The 22370-nt window shown below is 34.6% G+C and overlaps 1 protein-coding gene across 2 annotated transcripts in view; it reads left to right on the forward strand.

Annotated features, from left to right (window-relative positions):
• Positions 1-668: 668 nt before the first annotated feature.
• The window catches only part of LOC129010613 (solute carrier organic anion transporter family member 1B3), a 103224-nt gene continuing 81522 nt past the window's right edge, over positions 669-22370 (forward strand). The window contains exons 1-3 of one of the 2 annotated variants that reach the window (XM_054445101.2): positions 669-809; positions 3558-3671; positions 5698-5846. In XM_054445101.2, coding sequence (XP_054301076.1) covers positions 5763-5846 — 84 coding nt within the window. In that variant the 5' untranslated portion in view covers positions 669-809; positions 3558-3671; positions 5698-5762. Of the gene's footprint in view, positions 810-3557; positions 3672-5697; positions 5847-17322; positions 17387-22370 lie in introns of those variants that run through there. The other variant, XM_054445102.2, reaches the window with a different exon arrangement.

Consider the following 22370-nt stretch of genomic DNA (forward strand, 5'->3'; position numbering starts at 1 on the left):
GAGAGAAGAGTGTTTATTATTTATATTATTATAGTACACTTCTAAAACACAGCCATGTGCCTGAGATGTAGTAGGGAGTCAAATATGTTTGAGTTACTGAATTAATTAATTCGACTTCATCCTTACTCAAGAAAAGTTTCAACTGAGTGAAGGTCTTCCATTCTCTAAAAAGCAAGTCAATAGAAGGAGATCATTCTTCCCTTACACTTTGATGTAAGGAATATATCATACAAACTAGTCTTGATTTTTGTCATTTAGAAGACTAGTCTTGTAATTAATTGGCAATTTAGTATTCCATGTGAGATATCCAGTGTCCGTGTATGTCATATTAGATCCATAAATATGTAACTAGCAAAGAGGGTATGTTTTATTTTTTGAATGCTAATGTAACACATAGGGACATTTTAAAAAATCACCTTGACATATTTTCTATTTGGAATAGTTTTAAATACTTTGGATAATGTGTTGTATTTGTATTTCTAAAGAAAAAAACTTATGCAACCAACTTAATTGAATAAGAAATAAATCATTCCCAGAAATAATTTATTTTCTAATGTTAACATAAAATAATGTGTACATTCTGAGAAATTATTAATAAAACCTTTGAAAGATAGGCTTCTGGGGTGAACTCCTAGAATTACCTAGGTATGTTTTTTCTATTTGCCTAGGACAATGACCTAATAAGATGGTTAATCATCATTGGACTCATAAAAACAAACAAACAAAAAGCCAACTAACCATTTAAAGTGAGACTTTCACATCAGAAAAAGGATGGACTTGTTGCAGCTGCTGTAGCATTCAAAGTCCAGGTAAGAACCGTCAAGGTTGTCTAATTAAAACATTTCTTTTATGCAAGAAATTTTAACAAATTTCAGTGAAAATGTTTTTGGTAGTTATGATAAATATTACAAATTTTATGCTCTGCATCTTCTCCACACTTGTGTTCTGAGCCTTGAAAGCCTAGTAAAAATCCCTTCTAGAAATAGAAGAGCCTCAGATTTATATACTCAAAAATAAATTAGAGTAAATCATACCTTTATAAAATGAAAAATAAAGTTTGAAGTCCTATTTCTATTGCTTTCTAAACAAATGAAACATGAATTCTGAAAGGATGGACTTCTAGTTACTCTCTTAAAATATACTATAAGATAATTATTTGTATAAACTGTATAGAATTACTATACCAGGCTCCCTATTTCTTTGATTTCACTTTAACTGGATAAGTAGGAGTGGGTGGGTGGAGGGGTGGAAAATATGTTTCAAAGTCACTTAATCACCTCACTTTCCTCCATTCAACTCAAGTTTGATTTAGGGTGAGGTGAAAGAGATTTTCTAGATAACTTTTTTATCTCTGTTCAAATAAGAGAAAAAAGTCTTCTGGGCACAGCTCTTGGAAAGAATTAACAGCTCAATAAATAATGGTCCCCTTCACCCATTCAGGAAGGTGGCTTCCCTGATAAGACAGTTGTTTTTATTGTGAAAGTAAGGTGGGGATGCAGAAAGTCTCTCTTCTGAACAATCTAAGAAGTTAGGAAATGCTGTTTTCCCTTTTATCCTCCTCAGTTCCATAGGTACATGCTTGAAACTGGGTCACTTGGCCTGCACTGGTTTTCTATAACCCCTTAAATATGAAAAGCTTAACAGAAATAAGCAGAGGCTGGTAAGATTCTGCCCTCTACTTCAGCCCAATCAAACTGTGAAGAACTGACCTGTTCTGTTCAGGGAAGAGTTGCAATGCTACATACAAATGCATGTGGCTCTGTCTATAAACATATTGTGTCCTCAAAATTTATTTATGTCAATAATTTGGAACTCAGAAATAATATGTTCAGAGCAAAATATATTAAACGCTTCTAAATAAGGCTTAAAATGCCACAATGAAATAAAAATTGTGGTATTTATTCAAGACTAAATTGATATTCAAGTTTTCTAGGTACTTTGTACTTACTTGATACATTTTTTTTTTTTTTTTTTTTAAGAAGGAGTCTGGCTCTTGTTGCCCAGGCTGGAGTGCAATGGTGCGATTTCAGCGCACCACAACCTCAGCCTCCTGGGTTCAAGTGATTCTCCTGCCTGAGCTTCCAGAGTAGCTGAGATTACAGGCATGCGCCACCACACCCAGCTAATATTGTATTTTTAGCAGAAATGGAGTTTCTCCGTGTTGGTCAGGCTGGTCTCGAACTCCCAACCTCGGGTGATCTGCCCGCCTCGGCCTCCCAAAGTGCTGGGATTACAGGCATGAGTCACCGCACCCAGCCTACTTGATACAATTTAACCTTTCTGAGAGATGAGGAACCAAGTGCCCACATTTCTTATTTTTCTGGATGGGTATTTTATCTGAACATAAAAGAGAGAGGTGTGGAATAGTTGTCTTGGAAAGTAGAGGAAATAACAGAAAAAAGTAATGATTATTCGGGTATGTTCTCCAGTGGTACAGAAGGGTGAGAGAGTTTATTTCAACTAGAGGTAAATAGGGAAACATTAAAGTGGTGTGATTTGGAGCCACATTACAGCCAAGAGATAGGGAAGGACGTTCCAGGAATGGAAAACATACATGAAGGTAGAGAGCTTTTCTCTTGGGACAGTGGTTCCATACGTCTGCAAGTGCTTATGGTTGTATTGGGAAATGGGACTAAAAACATGGATTGATTTAGGCTGTGAAGACTCTCAAATAGGAAGTGTTATTTTTGTTGTAAGAGGGATCTTTGAATGATTCCAAGAATGGACATGATATGCATAGGAAAGAAAGCAAGCTGGAAGACAGGACAACTAGAAGTTAATCAATTGAAAGAAACAAGGCTTGAGTGGTGAGATAATAGTCTTCAAGCCTTCAAGAATATTTGTTTAGTATAAGGAAAAAGAAAACTAAAGCTGAAGGAAGACTATCTACCTTGCAAGTCATTCAAAAATATTTGCAATTATAGAATTAATTGGTAAAAAATAAATATTTTCCAACTTTTAAATTATGAAGAAACAGAGATACTCGTGGAAAAAGTGGTGTAAATTTATTAAGGGGCTGCTTATTACCTTGAGACCACCAAACTATTGATTTTTTTCCTCACCTCACCTACAAAACACATACAAAAAGTGGAATAATTGAACTTCTCTTAGAGATACATAGGTGTGGGTTTCTCCATTCATGAGTGTATTTATATACACTCGCATATACATAAGTGATAATATCTTCAGATATTGATTTTTCCATATTCATGCATTATCCACTAGATATGCATGATATATATTTATGGTTTTTATACATTTATAACATAGAGAATCAATAAACCCTTGTTGAGTAAATTAATGCATAAAATATGCAGTAGATCTTCATTATTCACAAATTCTATATTAGAAAATTTGTCTAAACACTAAAATTTATTTGTGACACCAAAATTAATACTGCTGGGCTTTTGTGATCATTGGCATGCATGAGCAGAGTGGCGAAAAATTTGAGTTGCTCTGTTTCCAGTTGAAGTGGAACAAAGTGAAGCTCTGCCTTCCTGTCTCAGCTCCCATACTATAAACTTCACAGTGTATTTATCGCCACATTGTTTCCATAGTTGTGCTTTGCGATGCTGAGTTTACTGTTTTAAATGGACTTCAAGCATAGCCCTGAAGTGTTGTCCCATGTTCCCACCTCCAAGAGTGCCTGACAGAAGAGGTACATATGCTATGTAAGTTTCCTTCAGGCATGAACTACAGTGCTATTGGCCACTAATTCAATGTTAATGAATCAACAGTATATACTAAGGTGTCTGTAAACAAAAACATACATAAAACATTATGTATAAAGTTATCTATTGATCTGTTGATGAAAATATTGTGACCAAAGCCACACAGTCACCTAACGCTGTATCTCTTCTAGGAATGATGGATTAATATTTGCAAATTCAGTGTTCCCAGCAACTTTATGGAACGTAATTATTGCAAAAAGTGAGAATCAATTGTACATATAACCTATATCATACATATTATATAATCAGTATCCTATTACAAATCAGATGCTTATATAGATACCGTTGATATTTACATACTTAGATATTTACATATCTAAGGTATCTATATAAGCAGTTACATAGCATATATCTACATAGCATGTATCTACATCTATGCTATATACATAACATATACCTATATCTGTGTTATGTGTCTGCTTGTATACTTTATATACATAAATATGTGTTATGCATATATGTATGAACAAGAATACATCTCTAAACCTTATAAATATTCCACTGTTCTATATAAGAGTCAACTGACGTAAAAAGTTGACTCATTTTACTGGTCTTTAAGATAGGGGCTTAATAACTCTCAAACTTATGATTTCTCTTATACTTTGACTTCAAAACTTCACTTGTAGGAATTTATCCTACAGATGTGACCACACATAAAATGACATATAACATATTAAGAACATTTTCTAATATGAAATAATTAGATATAAGCTAAATAGTTGTCAATATAGAACTAGTTACATATATTATGAACAACAGAATACCCTGCTACCATAAGCAAAATGAGGAGGACTTTTATTAATATAAAGTATATACAGAAGATAAAAAGGTAGAGTGCAGTGATACTGGTATGCTTACATTTATATTAAAAGAGAAAACATTATGTATTTAATTAAAAACGCATATTAAGGCCGGGCGCAGTGGTTCATGCCTGTAATCCCAGAATTTTGGGAGGCCGAGGCGGGCGGATCAGGAGGTCAGGAGATCGAGACCATGCTAGCTAACACGGTGAAACCCTGTCTCTACTAAAAATACAAAAAAATTAGTCGGGCGTTGTGGCATGCACCTGCGCCTGTGGTCCCAGCTACTTGGGGGGCTGAGGCAGGAGAATGGCTTGAACCTGGGAGGCAGAGCTTACAGTGAGCCAAGATCACGCTACTGCACTCCAGCCTGGGAGACAGAGCAAGGCTCTGTCTCAAAAAAAAAAAAAAAAAAAAAAAGTGCATATCAGATTTCTGGATAAGGGGACAAAGGTTATAAGCAGAATCTTTGCCTTTTGTTTTTTTTTTTTTTTGCATTTTCAACTACACGCATGTATTTTCTCTTGAAAAATAAATGGATAAACCCTAAATACAGTAAGATCATGATGATGGTAAGGTCAAGCATGGCCAGAGTCTCTCTGAGAGATACTTGGAATACATTTTGCTCTTTTAAACAAATTCAAACTTTATCTGCTTTCTGAGCCTTGTTCCATAGGCATCTCCTCTATGAAACTGACTGAGGCTATCCTAATTATTATTATTTACATTATTTTTCAACCCATTTTGAGTATCCACTATGTGCAAGTCATCATTTGGCACTTTATAAACTTATAAGGATAACGTAAACATAAATTTCCTTTCATAAATCTTGTAATCTGGATATGTAGAAAATAAAAAAATTTTAATTTCTATAATTTAAAATTGTTGTTCATACAATCTCGTGTGTGGTTTTATATTATTTACTTGTTTCAGATTTCTCTCTATGAAAATTATTTTTCTAAGTAAATTATAATCTCTTTAGGCTAGGAGTTTGTGTCTTTCCTCCTCTGTGTCCAGCATTGACCTAGTCCTGTGGTCAGGAAATAGCAGGCCCTAAATGAATATTAGAGAATGATTGATTGATTGATATTAAGCTTGTGGCTTTTCCTATTTTTAAATTTTATATTGTTAAAGTAAAATAAATTATACTTTTTCTTTTTTAACAGGTGATCATTTCAAACCAAGCATCAGCAACAATTAAAAACATTCACGTGGTATCTGTAGTTTAATCATGGACCAACATCAACATTTGAATAAAACAGCAGAGTCAGAATCTTCAGAGAAAAAGAAAACAAGACGCTGTAATGGATTCAAGGTAGAATGGGTTTTATATTTTCAAACTAAAATAAGTTAATGGAAAATTTTTATGTATAGAAAGGCCACTAATTGTCAAAAAGAACATTATATCTCATATTACAATTTTTCCATTGAAGCATACATTAAAATATTAATAAAATAATCCCTATATTGATTTAAATCAGTTTTTAATCTGATTGAAGTTATTTCTTTGCTAGAATTTTTTGATGAATAAAGGTTTATTTATTTTTAACTTTTTTAATTTTTAATTTTTATGGGTATGTAGTAGGTATGTATGTTTATAGGGTACATGAGATGATTTGGTACAGGCATGCAATGTGAAATAAGCAAATAATAAACAATGCAGCATCCATTCCCTCAAGCATTTTTTCATTGAGTTGCACACCATCCAATTATACTTTATTTTAAAAGGTACAGTTAAGTAATTGACTATAGTCACCCTGTGTACTATCAAATAGTAGGTCTTATTCATTCTTTTTAACTATTTTTTGTACCCATAAATCATCCCCATCCTCCTACCCCCACACCCCCACGACCCTTTCCAGCCTCTGGTAACCATCCTTCTACTCACTGTGTCCATGAATTCAATTGTTTTGATGTTTAGATCCCACAAATAAGTGAGAACATGCAATGTTTGTCTTTCTGTGCCTGGCTTATTTCAGTTAACATAATGATCTCCAGTTCATTTTGTTGCAAATGACTAGATTTCATTCTTTCTATAGCTGAATGGTACTCCATTGTGTATATGTCCCACTTTTTTTTACGCATTCATCTGCTGATGCACACTTACGTTGCTTCCAAATCTTAGCTATTGTAAACAGTGCTGCAACAAACATGGAAGTACAGATAATCTTAGATATACGGATTCCCTTTCTTTTGGGTATATACCCAGCAGTGGGATTGCTGGATCACATGGTAGCTCAATTTTTAGTTTCTTGAGGAACCTCCAAACTGTTCTTCATAGTGGTCCTACTAATTTTTATTGCCACCAACAGTGTACAAGGAATTCCTTTTACTCCACAACCTCACCAGCATTTGTTATTGCCTGTCTTTGGGATATAAGCCATTTTAACTGGGGGTGAGATAGCATCTCATTGTAGTACTGATTTGCATTTCTCTGATGATCAGTGATGTTGATCACTTCTTCCTATGCCTGTGTGCTATTTGTATGTCTTCTTTTGAGAAATGTATATTCAAATATTTTGCCTACCTTTTGATCGGATTATTGGATTTGGTCCTATAGAGTTGTTTGAGCTACTTAGACATTCTGGTGATTAATTCCTTGACAGATGGGTAGTTTACAAATATTTTCTCCTACTCTGTGGGTTGTCTCTTCACTTTGTTGATTGTATCCTTTTCTATACAGAAACATTTTAACTAGATGTGATCCTGTTTGTCAATTTTTCTTTGGTTGCCTGTGTTTCTGGGGTAAGAAATTTGCTCAAGAAATTTTTGCCCAGATGAACATCCTGGAGAGTTTCCCCAATATTTTATTGAGGTAGTTTTATGGGTTGAGGTCTTTAGATTTAAGTCTTTAGTTCATTTTGATTCGTTTTTGTATATGGCTAGAAATAGGGGTCTAGTTTCACCCTAGCACCATTTATTGAAGTGACTGTGTTTTCCCCAGTGAATGTTCCTAGCACCTTTGTCAAGAATGAGCTCACTGTAGGTGTGTGGATTTGTTTCTGGGTTCTCTATTCTGATTCATTGGTCTATGTGTCTGTTTATATGCCAGTACCATGCTGTTTTGGTTACTATAACTCTATAGTATAATTTTTTTTGAAATGGAGTCTCGCTCGTCACCCAGGCTGGAGTGCAGTGGCATGATCTCGGCTCACTGCAAGCTCCACCTGCTGGGTTCACGCCATTCTCCTGCCTCAGCCTCCTGAGTAGCTGGGACTACAGACACCCACCGCCACGCCCAGCTAATTTTTTTTTTTATTTGTAGTAGAGATGGGGTTTCACCATGTTAGCCAGGATGGTCTCGATCTCCTGACCTAGTGATCCACCTGCCTCGGCCTCCCAAAGTGCTGGGATTACAGGCTTGAGCCACCGTGCCTGGCCACTCTGTAGTCAGGTAATGTGGTTCCTCCAGTTTTATTCTTTTTGCTTAGGATACTTCTGGCTATTCTGTGTCTTTTATGGTTCCATATAAATTTTAGGATTGATTTTTCTATTTCTGTGAAGAATGTCATTGGTATTTTGATAGAGATTGCATGGAATTCATAGACAGCTTTGGGTATTATGGGCATTTGAAGAATATTGATTCTTCCAAACCATGAACATGGAATATTTGTCCATTTTTTGATGTCTTCATCAATTTTTCATGAGTGTTTTATAGTTTTCATTATAGAGATTTTTCACTTCTTCGGTTAAATTAATACCTAGGCATTTAATTTTATGTGTGTCTGTTTTAAATAAGATTGCTTTTTTATTTCTTTGTCACATTGTTCACTATTGGCATGTAGAAATGCTACTGAGTTTTGTACGTTGATTTTGTATCCTGCAACTTCACCAAAGTTGTTCATCAGTTCTAATAATTTTGTGGAGTCTTTAGGATTTTCCAAATATAGGATCATATAATCTATAAACAAGGGTAATTTGACTTCTTCTTTTCCAATTTGGATACCCTTTTCTTCTTTCTCTTGTCTGATTGCTCTAGCTAGGTGTTGAAAGTAAAGCTTGGAGTCACAAAAAGGATTGGAGCACTTAAAGGATTTCTCAGCAAGGCAAATTTACTTCTGCAGAAGGGTGCTGCTTGCAGGGTTGGTCACCAGGAGAGCACACTGAACAAAGGCGGGAAGGGGTTTTAGCTTCTAACGTAGTTTGTCCCTGCTACTGTGTCCTGCCTCTGCTGGCTGGAGTTGGACCACACAATCTAAGTTGAACCTGACTGGCTAACTTGAAAGGTACAGGAATGTGGTTACACTGGCAGGAAGGGCAGTTTTGGAGGGAAGAGCTGTGGTGACGGGAGAGGTAATTTACAGAGTGGGTAGCAGGTGTGGGCTCTGTAGATAAGGACCGGCAGGAAAGTTGTTTACTGAAACCAAGAGAGGGAGGCACAAAGGATAAGGAAGTTAGTTTGGCCTTGGAAGTAGGGAACAAAGACCAAAGATGCTGAACAAGCCAAACCCTTGAAGAGGAATTCTTTTGTATCCGACACTAGGACTTCCACTACTAAGTTAAATAACAGTGGTGACAGTGGGCATTATTGTTGTGTCCCAGATCTTAGAGGGAAAGCAAAGAGTTTATTAATGTGGAACATTTAGAAATATTTTGGTATCTTCCCTTTGGTTCTTGATAGATCAAGAGACACTTATAAATGTAATTAAAATGAAAAAAGATATGTAAGAAGATCTATAAATCTTAGAATTGACTTATAGTTCGAGAAGATTAATGTCTTGTGAATCACTTTACAATCTTGATCTATTTAAATATTCTTTTGTTAAAGAACAGCATTATTATGAATTCTGATAACCTATGTAATGGAGGCTGATGGAAAACAGATCTGTAATAGTCAAAAGACCTAGTCCGAAGATCTAATTGATGACTTAGGAAGACCATTTAATTTTTCATTTGCAAATTGGTAAAAGTAATACTTCTGCCTTTTGCTTTTGTCACAAAATTATGAGGCATTAAATGATATTGGTATTTTCATAAACAGGGAAAAAGTACTGCTAAGCACAGTGCTAAATGAAGAAACCAAGACTCAGTAGAGTTATTTGACTGCAGTCGCCTCTGTTGTGAATTGAAAACCCTGGAACCCATGTCAAAGCCTTTTAATCTCCACAGAGAAGTCTTTGAAGAAAGCAAGAAATTAATCATAGTCACCTTTTAGTGATATATATATATTTAATTTACTCACAGTTGTAGTCCTATCCAGTTGAATAGGGCCACAGAGATTGGGTTGTAAACCAAAAAGTACTTGAGATAGGTGTCAATCAATTTGGAAGTTTACCTTATCCAGGTGAAGGACGCACCCAGGAGACAGGCCTGGGTCTTTCTCCAAAGGCGATTTTGAGGGCTTAAATACTTAAAGGGGAAAAGCAGGCTGGAGGAGAAAGTGGGTTTCATGTGCGTCCGTGTGAAGAGACCACCAAACAGGCTTTGTGTGAGCAATAAAGCTGTTTATTTCACCTGGGTGCAGGTGGGCTGAATCCGGAGAGAGTCAGCGAAGGGAGATAGGGGTGGGGCTGTTTTATAGGATTTGGGAAGGTAAAGGAAAATTACAGTCAAAGGCGGTTGTTCTCTGGTAGGCAGGGGCGGGGGTCACAAGGTGCTCAGTGGGGGAGCTTCTGAGCCAGGAGAAGGAAATTCACAGGGTTAATCACTCAGTTAAGGTGGGGCAGGACCAAATCACAATGGTGGAATGTCATCAGTTAAGGCAGGGCAGGGCCTTTTCACTTCTTTTGGGATTCTTCAGTTACTTCAGGCCATCTGGGTGTATACGTACAAGTCACAGGGGATGGGATGGCTTGGCTTGGGCTCAGAGGCCTGACCGTGGCAATGTATGGTCACATTACTGAATCCACATGTTGCAAGAGAAAAACTAGCAGGTAAGGGAATGGTCAATTATTTATTTGTCTTGTGCTCAGTAAATCGGCTCTTTACACAATATAAGGTGAACATAGACTAGCTACCTGTGGAAATATTTAACCTTTTATCTGTAGCTATCTGCTTAAGGAAAGGCATCTTTTTGCAGAACTCAGCTTTTAGCTTAATTTTGTTTCTTATGTCATAGTGAATTTGGGTCTCAAGTTTTTATTTTCCTTTCACACCCGTGCCTTTTTCCTTTTAAAATCTTTTGAAGAAAGCATTGTAGAAGAAAGTTACTCCCTGGTCTTGAGTTTTGTCTGATCTCGCATGGCTGTGATGGTTTATTCCTAGACCAATAGATCCCACATTATTAGGAATGCTCATTTTTAGCAGGTTGTGAAATCTTATGTCCTGCAAAGAAAAAAACAGGAGGAGGAAGAGAGACAAACACACAGTAAAAGGAAAAATCCTGGAAAACTGATGTAGGCCATATTACTCTGAAGTTTGTTGTCAGTAGGCAGGTATGAAAATGGTTTGTGTGTATAAATCGGTTTCTGTTATTTTCTTCTGAAGTTTAAGTTGTCTAGTTTGCATCCCCATGGCTTAAGAAAATCACAGCTTAATATTTAGTAATTTCAAATTGGAAAATAGGGGGAAAAGGAAAATGAAAGGAGAAAAGAAAGAAAAAATTGAAAACATTATTTGGAGACTTGTAGTCAGGAAAAATTTTAGAATTTATTCCAAATTGTAGAAAATAATAAAAACTGATAAACCTTAGGCAAGGCTAGAATCAAACAACAGGTACTCTAGTTTATAGAAGCATAATTTTTCTCTCTTCAATTTCCCAGTTTTATTAAACAGAAAATCATAGTAGGAACAATTTATTGGTAAAATAAATTTTAGTACTTTTACACTTGGTTTAATTAGTTGTATAAAATGCAACAAGAATAATCATTTGCCATATAGGAGCTCTCTCTCTTTTTGTGAAATGGCTTTGCTGGATCTTTTTGCACAATGAATGTAAGATTAGACCTTTGTAAATGCCTGAAGCCTAGCCAAGGATTAACTGTGCCTGCAGATACATATGTGAATTGGGTGAATTCTTCTCTTTCTGAGGTCTTAAGAAAACTTGGAGTTCCTGGACCAGTCAAAAAGTGACATTCTTTACTTACCACAGGTCATGACCCTGTAAAGGATAAGATATGGGGCTAGTTTTTCCAAGGGGCTTTTATTGGCTCTGTAGGTCAGCCTCCTTTTCTCAAGGCAATCGGAAAATGTCATTCCAGTCAAGGCCTTGGTAAAATAACTAGTGTCTCCAATTACATCCTGTGATAAAAGAAAATATATTCTTATTAAACTTATGCAAATAATTATATTGCCATAAATTGAGAATACTCTCAAAATAGTTTTCAAATTTTGGAGAAATTAGGTTGAGAGAAAGGAATTATATTTTAAATTTTGCTCATAAAAACAAATTTTACTGAATTTACTAAATTCACTTTATTAAATTGTTAAAGCTGTAAATAGCTTAAAAGGAAAGTTTTCTTGACTCTGAAAAATAAAACCAATCAGCAAATGTTTTAAACAAAATCTTATACAAGATTATTTCAGTCTTCTATTAGTTTGGTCCATGCAATTAATTCCATGTTCTGCTCAATATTGGATCAGCAAGACTTATGAATACATGAGCTCTCCATGAGAGGCCTGGAAATTTTCCCATCTATTCCAATGATGCTGTATCTAAATTTATCAAAAACTTATCTTTTAGGAGTACTCCTCAGAGTTCTATAGCTGATTACAAACTGTCCTATAAAAGGATCAAAGTAAAACAATAATTGTGAAAGACAAAAGTCTTAGAACAGCCATGGTTAAAGACACCATTGACAAGTAAATTTGGTTTCTTCTGTGGCATACAGCAATTTTATATAATAATCATAATTACTACTGACAACATCTACTAAGACATATTAGAATCACAGGAATTGCATATATTTTTGGAACACATAATAATAACACATTCACATAAATATAATCCAAAGAAGGTTAAATGTCATTGTTTATTTAGACAGTGCTTCCTGTATGACTTTACTATACCAAATAAGTCAAATATGTCTCTTTTGGACTTCTGGAGAGCTATTATTAATAAATATATGAAGTCAAAGTACTAATTTTACAATTTGATTTTGGAAAGTCTGTCAAATGTCAGAAGTTTAAAATACTTAATATGATAATATAGGCTCATAGGTCATTGTAAAATAAATCATTCATTTAGTCAAAGTGATAACTCAAAAATTTTTTTTAAAAAGGCAAAAATCTTTATTTTTTGGGAGAGGAGACTTAATTTCCCAAACAATGAGCCCTAAGAGAGACTGCATGAGGCCAATTAAATCTCTCTCTCAAATCTTATAAACAAATCTATTAATTTTTAATCATTTTGACCATAAGCTATAATTTCCATAAACCTTTAAATAACCTTTTAATGTTTTCTTAAATTAAAAAATGGGTTAATGCTATAAGAACCTTGTTTATCTAACACAGGGGCCCTGATGCTGGTCTTTCATCAACCTATAATATTAATGTGTAATTTATATGGAAACTCTGAACTAAGTTTATCTCTCAAAATTGGCCCTTATAATTTCACAGACACATGTCTTCTGTGACAGTCCCTGGGATTAGAGGGGTTCAGCAGTTTTAATTCCTGGCGCTGTGTCTCATGAATGCAGTTTATTTTGATTATCATCTTTTCCTGGGTCTGCAGATGAGGGTTTGACTGGTGTTACAGTTTAAGATTTAGCAGGACTTGGTGTGCTTTTTAGACCCAGAAGTAAAAGCCCTTTAACAGAATAGGCTGGGCACGGTGGCTCATGCTTGTAATGCAGGTACTTTGGGAGGCCAAGGCAGGCAGATCACTTGAGGTCTGGACTTCAAGACCAGCCTGGCCAACATGGTGAAACCCAGACTCTATTAATAAATATACAAAAATTAGCCAGACATGGTGGTGTGCACCTGTAATCCCAGCTGCTCAGAAAGCTGAGACAGGAGAATTGCTAGGATTTGGGAGGCAGAGGTTGCAATGAGTCGAGATTGTGGCACTGCATTCCAGCCTGGGTGACAGAGCAAGACTCTGTCTCAAAAAAAAAAAAAAAAAAAAAAAAAAAAAAAAAAAAAAAAGAAAGAAAGGAAAGAAAAACCATGAAAACTTAATAGAATTAGGACTTTAAAAGCAATACAGAAAGTAAAATGGATGTAATAACCTTAATTTTTAAAATTTGTAAATCTCAATTTTTCTAAGCAAATAAAAACTTAATAAGAATAACATAGGAATTATTTTGACAAATGTAAAATCTGTTAGACAAGTTAACAAAAAGAATAAAAAAGATATTCTACATTATGTTTGCTTTTTCCTATGAGGAATACATTGAAATAACATGCAATCAAAACTAACGTAAACCGTACTTGAATTAGTTAGATATAGAAAGAGTGTGTTCCAGATGATAAATGAAAATTCTTGGTTTCATGGAACAATTAAAGCCAAGAGCACAGAGGGTTATATTAGAAGAAAACATTTTATTTAGACCTTTAAGGTAAAACATTTTTTTTTTTTTTAATGTCAGGCCACAATAGCAGAACCTGAGGGAAAAAAATTACAGAAGCTGTTGACAAAGTTGAAGGAGAAAGTTATTATCTCAGTTCTTCTCAAAGGAAAGAGAAAGCTGAAAACAGTGGGACACAATAAAAGTTTTTGGATTAAAAAATTAAAATCTCTTGTAATTTTATTAAGAGTGAATCAATACCTTAAGAAAATGTTGTTCTAACCAATTCTTTAGTGAATTAATGTTTTTTTAATATCAAGTCTCAATCTCTGGAATAACTATTATAAATAATTTCCCTTTAATTATAGCAAATTTGGTCACTTTTTTTTTACTCATAAATCCTCTTCTTACAAACCTTATTACAATTTATACAAATCATTTATGATATGCTTGGACTTTCTGTGTTATCCTAAAGGTACCTCTTTCTTAAATAACTGGTCATTTTAGAAAAAAAAATTAATTACACAAGATTCTTTCTCATATAAAATTATTTTCCCTTCCACTTTTCTTACCAAAAATACCTCTTTATACCTACAACTTTCTGTGTATCTCTCTTATATACTAGTTTCTTTCACTTTGTTTCATAAACTTTAGCGTTTGTATTAGACAAAAATTATTTTCCTTTAAATAAGAACACATTTTTTGGAAAAATGTCTCCCTATATTTTTTTAAATTGGAAATAACCCAGATATTTAATGTAACATAACTTTAGATTATAAATGGTTATCATTTAAAGTTATTTCTCTGTTAATCATTTTTATAGCCTGTGATTTCAATGTTTACCTAAGAACCTTAAGGTTAAATAACTTTTTTCTTGTTGTTGTTTTGCCAATAACTCAGAAGTTAGCTGTTTTATTAAGCCAACAATTTTCAATGCATTATTTTTACAAAAATTACACAAAGATAACCATGTTTTGGGTTGTAAGCTTTATAACTCTCATGCCAAATTTGGACACTTTATAATATTTAGCAGGGATAAATATTAAACTGCTTGATCAAGAAATCTAAACAATAATTTGAATTGACAATTCTAAAGACATTTCTAATTATATTTTACCAACAATTAAAACACACTTATTTATTAAGGATTTTCTTAAGTCACATGAACTTGAAAAAGCATTTGGACTTTTCTATCTTCTGTTTTTTTGATAAAGTATTTGATTTAAATGCTTTTGTAGATCCAATTAATTACAGCTCCTTTATTTTTAGTAGTGAAATGTACATGACACATAAATATGTAGACTTATTAGTCATGAAGATAAAAGTAGATCTTAAAGATTCATATTTTAGATATTTTAGACTTCCAATTTAGATATTTCAGACTTCCAATTTCTTTTTTTTCCTTTTTGAGATAGAGTCTCACTCCGTTGCCCCGGCTGGAGTGCAGTGGCACGATCTCAGTTCACTGCAATCTCTATCTCCTGGGTTCAAGTGATTCTTCTGTCTCAGCTTCCCGAGTAGCTGGGACTGCAGGCACACTCCACCACGCCAAGCTAATTTTTGTATTTTTGTAGAGATGGGGTTTACCATATTGGCCAGGCTGCTCTCGAACTCCTGACTTCATGATCCGCCTGCCTTGGCCTCCCAAAGTGCTGGGATTACAGGCGCGAGCCACCGTGCACAACCTCCAATTTCTTATGACCTGTTTAACTAGATAGCCCTAAATTTGCATACTAAAGCAACAACTCTTAGGTGAAAATCAGATAGCAAAATTTACATCTCAAGGTACAGAGAGAGAGTGGTGTGCTAGAGGGAGATTAAAAATGGATACCAAGTCAAACATGAAATTGTAGAAATCTACCTTATGATTGTATAGGAGACCAATTTTATTTAGATAGGTAGTTTTAAATTTAGTCTCTATCTTTTAATTGGATCTCTGAGCTCTCTGCACAAAGCTCCACTGAATCCTAGGTCTCCAAAAGGAGAGAGATTCATGAGACTAGGACATGTAATGCTTTTACGGTGCACTTGGCTACAAAGACATTTCTCTAAGTGTCTAAACCACACCCTTTTGCATCTTAAACATCCATGAATAGCACCTGTTGTAACAACTATTTTAGTAAAAAAAAAAAAAGGTAACACAATACAAAAACAAGCATTAAGAACTGAGAAACTTGTCTGATTGCACTCTTGGGGTTCCATAAGGAAAAACAGAGATTTCTCCCCAAAAAGGAGTCTGGGAGGAAACCTGTATTTTCTTAAGGAATCCCAGGCTGTTAGAAATGATTTTAGGTCCCTCACACAGTGGAGGGTGGCAAGAAGAAGGAAAGACACGTAGAAGTAAATGAATGAAACAGAATTCAGCCAACTGAGAAGAAAAAAGAACTTTTTCTCAAAAAACAAGATCCTAGGAGAGAAAGAAAGCAAGCATAAAGGCACACACACACATACACACACATACACACACACACACACTCACACACACATCTTGGATATTAGCTTTTAATTAAGCTGATTTTTAACCATGGAACTAAATACATCCTTTTAAATTTCATTACCATATTTTAGCTGTGACAAACTGCTGATATTTCAAAAGTAACACAAGTATCAACCCAGAAAAGATGGATTTAGGAACCAAACCCAGGCTGTCATGGTGAAAAAAGGGCAGAATCTTAGCTACTGAACTACAGCATGGGGTAACTACCATTGCTCTTTCATCTTGGCTTGGCTAGGAATAAATGGCCCTGTTATGTACATAAAAGCCCCTCAGGTAATCAATATAACTTTTTCCTTTTGCTGATTGTTTTTTAATTTTTCTTTCCTTTTACAGAGGCAGGAATTTAATCAACTCAGTAGCCTTTTTCCCCATAATTTGGAACTTTCTTTGGCTTTGACCGTGTCGGGTAGAGTTGGTCAAACCTAATGAGAAAAAGACTGAAACGACAAAAACAAACAAAAATCAGTTAAGTCAAAGAAACAAACAATTTTACAATTTATAGGATCGCTGAGTGCTCTAATGGTACGGAGAAATTAAGGCCAGCTAGTTGCTAATCTTAACTTTTAGTAATTAAGGAGAATTTCCAAGACAAAAACTACAATTCAGCTACTGCCTAGGAATGGGGCCCAGGCTGAACACTGCTCTCTGCCATCCTAGAAGCAGGGAAACACTCAAACTCATCTTCCCTGTGGGAAGTGGGCTAAAACTTCAGAAAGGAGTTGTTGGTCTCCTTCATCATCATGGAGCAGGAAAACTCCCCTTCTTTGTTCGAAGCAAGTGAAACTCCAGAAGAGGTGTTGCACAACACAATAAATCTTAGATCTTAACCAAATTTTGAGAGATCAGGCATTCTCTCTGCAGTGGGAGCCCCCTGACCTTGGCAAAATGTGCAATTGGTTTTGTTACAGGAAAGGGGTCCCAATCCAGACCGCAAGAGAGGGTTCTTGGATCTTGCTCAAGAAGGAATTCAGGGTGAGTACACAGTGAAAAGTGAAAGCAAGTTTATTAAGAAAGTAAAGGAATAAAAGAATGGCTATTCCATAGACAGAGCAGCCCCGAGGGCTGCTGGTTACCCATTTTTATGGTTATTTCTTGATGATATGCTAAACAAGGGGTGGATTATTCATGCCTCCCCTTTGTAGACCGTATGGTAACTTGCTGATGTTGCCATGGCATTTATAAACTGTCATGGCGCTGGTGGGAGTGTAGCAGTGAGGATGACCAGAAGTCACTGTCGCCATTTGGTTTTGGTGGGTTTTGGCCAGCTCCTTTACTGCAGCCTGTTTTATCAGCAAGGTCTTTGTGACCTATATTTCGTGCTGAACTTCTGTCTCATCCTGTGACTTAGAATGCCTTAATTGTTGGGGACTGCAGCCCAGTAGGTTTCAGCCTCATTTTATCCAGCCTGTATTCAAGATGGAGTTGCTCTGGTTCACATGCCTCTGACAGTGTGAGCAATGAAGATAGCTCAAGCTTGTACCTGGCACCCATAGGAGCCTTGTCAAAGGTTAGGGCCATCTCCACTAAGAGTCCTTCCCTTGGTCACCAATTTACAAATTTGTAAATCAAAAGGTATGAGAGACAGGTCTTAATCAGTTTAGAAGTTTATTTTGCAAAGGTTAAGGATGCACGGGGGAGACAGGCCTGTGCCTTTCTCAAAAGATGATTTTGAGGGCTTCAATATTTAAAGGGTAAAAATAGGTTGAAGGGGAAAGAGGTGAGGGTATGGTCACAATTCTGAATCCACAGGTTGCCAGAGAAAAATGAGCAGGTAGGTAAATAGTCAACTATGTATTCATCTTGCACTCAGTAAACTGACACTTTAAACAAGATAAAGTGAACATAGAGTACCTACTCCTGGAGATATTTAACCTTTTACCTATAGCTATCTGCTTAGGAACAAAAGAAAAAGCCGCTTTTGGTGACTCAGCTTAATTTTGTTTCTTTTGGCATAGTAAATTGGGGTCCCAAGTATTTATTTCCTTTCACAGAATTCACTTGCAATAATGTTAAACAAGGTTCCTTTTAACTTTGTCCAGGAAACATAGAGTTTGTTTGTTTTCTGAGATATCTGGTAAAGTCAATTGTGATGAAATATTTGAATAATATTTCAGCAGAATGGCAATCATAAGGAAAAAGTATTGGCTAATGCAAGTGAATTATCTCCTATTGTCTAAGGGTAATATTAGGCTTAATTATTTTTACTTTTAAATACTGAGTATTACAGTGATTTCACTTTCATGTGCATAGCAAAGTAACAACAAACTGGCGGAAGAAATAAGATTTCCAGAATAATCGCTTAAAGCATATTTGGAATAGAAGCTAGGAGTTAGGAAGATAGCAGTGTATGTAAGGCACATTACCTGCAGTCCAATAAAGAAGCCAGGCCGGGCGCAGTGGCTCACGCCTGTAATCCCAGCACTTTGGGAGGCCGAGGCTGGCAGATCACGAGGTTAGGAGTTCGAGACCAGCCTGGCCAATATGATGAAACCCTGTCTCTACTAAAAATACAAAAATTATCCAGGCGTGGTGGCACGTGCCTGTAGTTCCAGCTACTTAGGAGGCTGAGGCAGAAGAGTCACTTGTACCCGGGAGGCGGAGGTTGAAGTGAGCCGAGATCTCGCCATTCCACTCCAGGCTGGGTGACAGAGCGAGACGCCATATCAAAAAAAAAAAAAAAAAAAAAAAAGCCAGTGCTAGGGGAAAATATTTGAATAAGGTTAACATCATCGAAAACATTACTAAATTGATTAATCATATCTACAAGTGATGTTTAAAGGAATCTTTTCAGTAAGTTAAATTGTTAACATTGAAAGAATATTAACCTCAACAATCACATTACAACAATTTTGTAAAGACTTGTGTGTCTGCAGTGGAATTTAGTTGCATTTCTGTACCTACTTTGTATTCATGAGGAACAAAAACATAATGCGATAAAATTTTTAAATAATCAGTATTTTAATTTTTTATGAAGTTTGGGACATCAAACTATCAACAAAGTACTGTTTCAGTAAAAATAATTACCAAAAATCTTATTAATTTTGAAATCTTGTGAATTAGGAGTATGCGCACATACAGACAGAGATAATTAAAACAATGGTAAAAATAGATCTAATTCAGCAACATAAAAAGAGATGGTGAGAGGAACAATAATAGTGGCTAACATTTGTTGAGCACTTACTATAGATGAGATATTGCGCTAGTGTTTTGTTTGTGTTAATAGATTTTCTTCCTTACCACAGTTCCATCAACCAGATGCTATTATCTCCCTTTGCAGATGAAAAAAAACCTAGGTATAGAAAAGGCAAATGAATTTCCCTAGTTCTCACAGCTGGTGAAAGATGGAGCCAAGGTCTGAATTCAGGCAGTCTGATTCCAAATTCCATGCTCTCAACTCTGTTTCGCATGGCTAAAGTAACTGTGGACTTTTGTACTATTAGTACCCTTAAGCAGTGTGGCCTATTTAATGATATACCTTATTTCATATTATTCAGTATCAAACAACCATGGGACTTGGTTTACGTGCATGTGTGCACACTAATACACATGTTGTTACTGACTTGCATATACAGACTCAGTGGATGGAAATGTATAAAAGCCCAAGTAGATTACAAACCCATTTAAATAAAACAACATACTTTGATTATTTTCTACCATTATTTGATTATTTTCCCTCAGTTTTTTGTATTGAACCAACTGTGTTACATAGAATCTGCCAGTGTATACTTCTTCATTACACTTGTCTTTTCTGCTCTTCAAATTATCTATACCCCATATTGTAATGAAAATCTTTAACAACAAAAAAGTAATGATTATTAAAAAAAATAGAGCAAAAGAAAAAGTCTCCCCTTTCTGCCTTCATTTTCACTCCCTTTCTGGAAACATCACTCCACATATGTAACTGCCACCAAGATCCATATCCCACAGGTTTTATTCTGGGTCTCTTTTCTCCAGCCATAGTGGCCATTTTGCTATTTCTCAAACATGCCAAGCACACTTCTGACTTGGGGAATTTTGCACTTCCTTGTTCCTCTTCTAAAACGTTCTTCTTCCAGATGTCTTGTGCTTTCATTTCATTCAGATCTCTGTTTAAAGATTTCTTTACTCCTGAACACCCCATATAAAATAGCATTCTCTATCCATAACTCTTTAACCAGCTTGATTTTTGTAGTATTTATCACCAGCTGACACTAAGACCCCAAAACGCACTTGTGTAGAAGTGCGTGTTTGCGCACATGTGTGTTTAATGGCGTAAAACAAAAAAAATTATTATCTTAGAGATCTAAAATCCAGAAATCAGAAATAAGTGTCAGTGAACTAAACTCGGTGTTGGCAAGACCATGTTTCTTTCTGAAAATTCTAGGGACAATACACTTCATCTTCTCCAGTTTCTAGAGGCTGTCTGAATTCCTTGGCTCATGGCCCTTTTCCGTGTTCAAAGCTAGTGATGTCCACATCACATGGATACTTCTTTCACATTTAAAGGAGACTTGTGATTACATTGGATTCACTAGGCAAGGTCAAGTCAATCTCTTTATTTTAAGTCATCTGTTTAGCAACCTTAATTCCATGTGCAATTTTAATATCTCCTTGCCATGTTACCTAACATATTTACAAGTTCTGGAGATTAGGACCTGGATGTCTTTAAGGGTCATTACTCTACCTAAGGTTATATTATATATAACATTACATGTATATATTCTTCATGTATATGAAGAGAATATATATATAGTTTATGTTTACTATATATACACACATAGTTTGATATATAAATATATATACACACATACATATACACACATATATACATATGTTTACTATGTATATACATAGTTTATATATGTATATTGTACACATGTTTACTATATATACATGAATATATACATATATTGCATACACTATATATAGTATATAAAATAGAGTATGTAAACTATTATATACACACAAACTGTGTGCATATATATACATACACACAAACTGTGTGTGCATATATATACATACACACAAACTGTGTGTGCATATATATACATACAATTTGTGGTATAGAGAGATAGATGATAAATTACATGTATATTACATATATTTACATATGTAATTTATGTAATATGTATTACATATATGTAGTTGATCATCTATCTCTCTATATCATAAAGTGTGTGTGTATATATATAGCACACACACAGTTTGTGTTTAAATAAGTTTATATACTCTATTTTATATACTATATATAGTGTATGTATACAATATATGTATATATTCATGTATATATAGTAAACATATGTCTATATGTGTGCATATGTGTATATGTATTTATATATGTATTTATATATTATATATGTACATATATAAAATATATAAATATAAATACATAATATATAAATGCATATATAATATATAAATGCATACATAGATATAATACATATATACACATATAAAATATATAATATATACATATTATGTATATATTATATGTGTATAATACATATATACACATATAAAATATATGTATTTATATATACACATATATACACATATATATACACATATATACACATATAAAATATATGTATTTATATATCAAACTATATATGTGTGTATATAGTAAACATATATATAAACTATATATGTATTCATATACATGGAGAAAGTGTGTATATATAGTAAACATATATATAAACTATATATGTAGTCTTCATATACATGGAGAATATATATATATAATTATATATAGGTTGAATATATACATATATAGGTTGTAAACTATATATGTAGTCTTCATATACATGGAGAATATATATATATATAATTATATATAGGTTGTATATAATATAACCTTTGGTAGAGTAACAGGTTATATATAATATAACCTTAGGGTAATGATTATATATGTATATATATCATAATATATATATTATGATATATAACATATGTATTTATCCTATATTTTATATATATA

This window comes from Pongo pygmaeus, chromosome 10 (genome assembly GCF_028885625.2).
Source record: "Pongo pygmaeus isolate AG05252 chromosome 10, NHGRI_mPonPyg2-v2.0_pri, whole genome shotgun sequence".
NCBI lineage: Eukaryota > Metazoa > Chordata > Mammalia > Primates > Hominidae > Pongo > Pongo pygmaeus.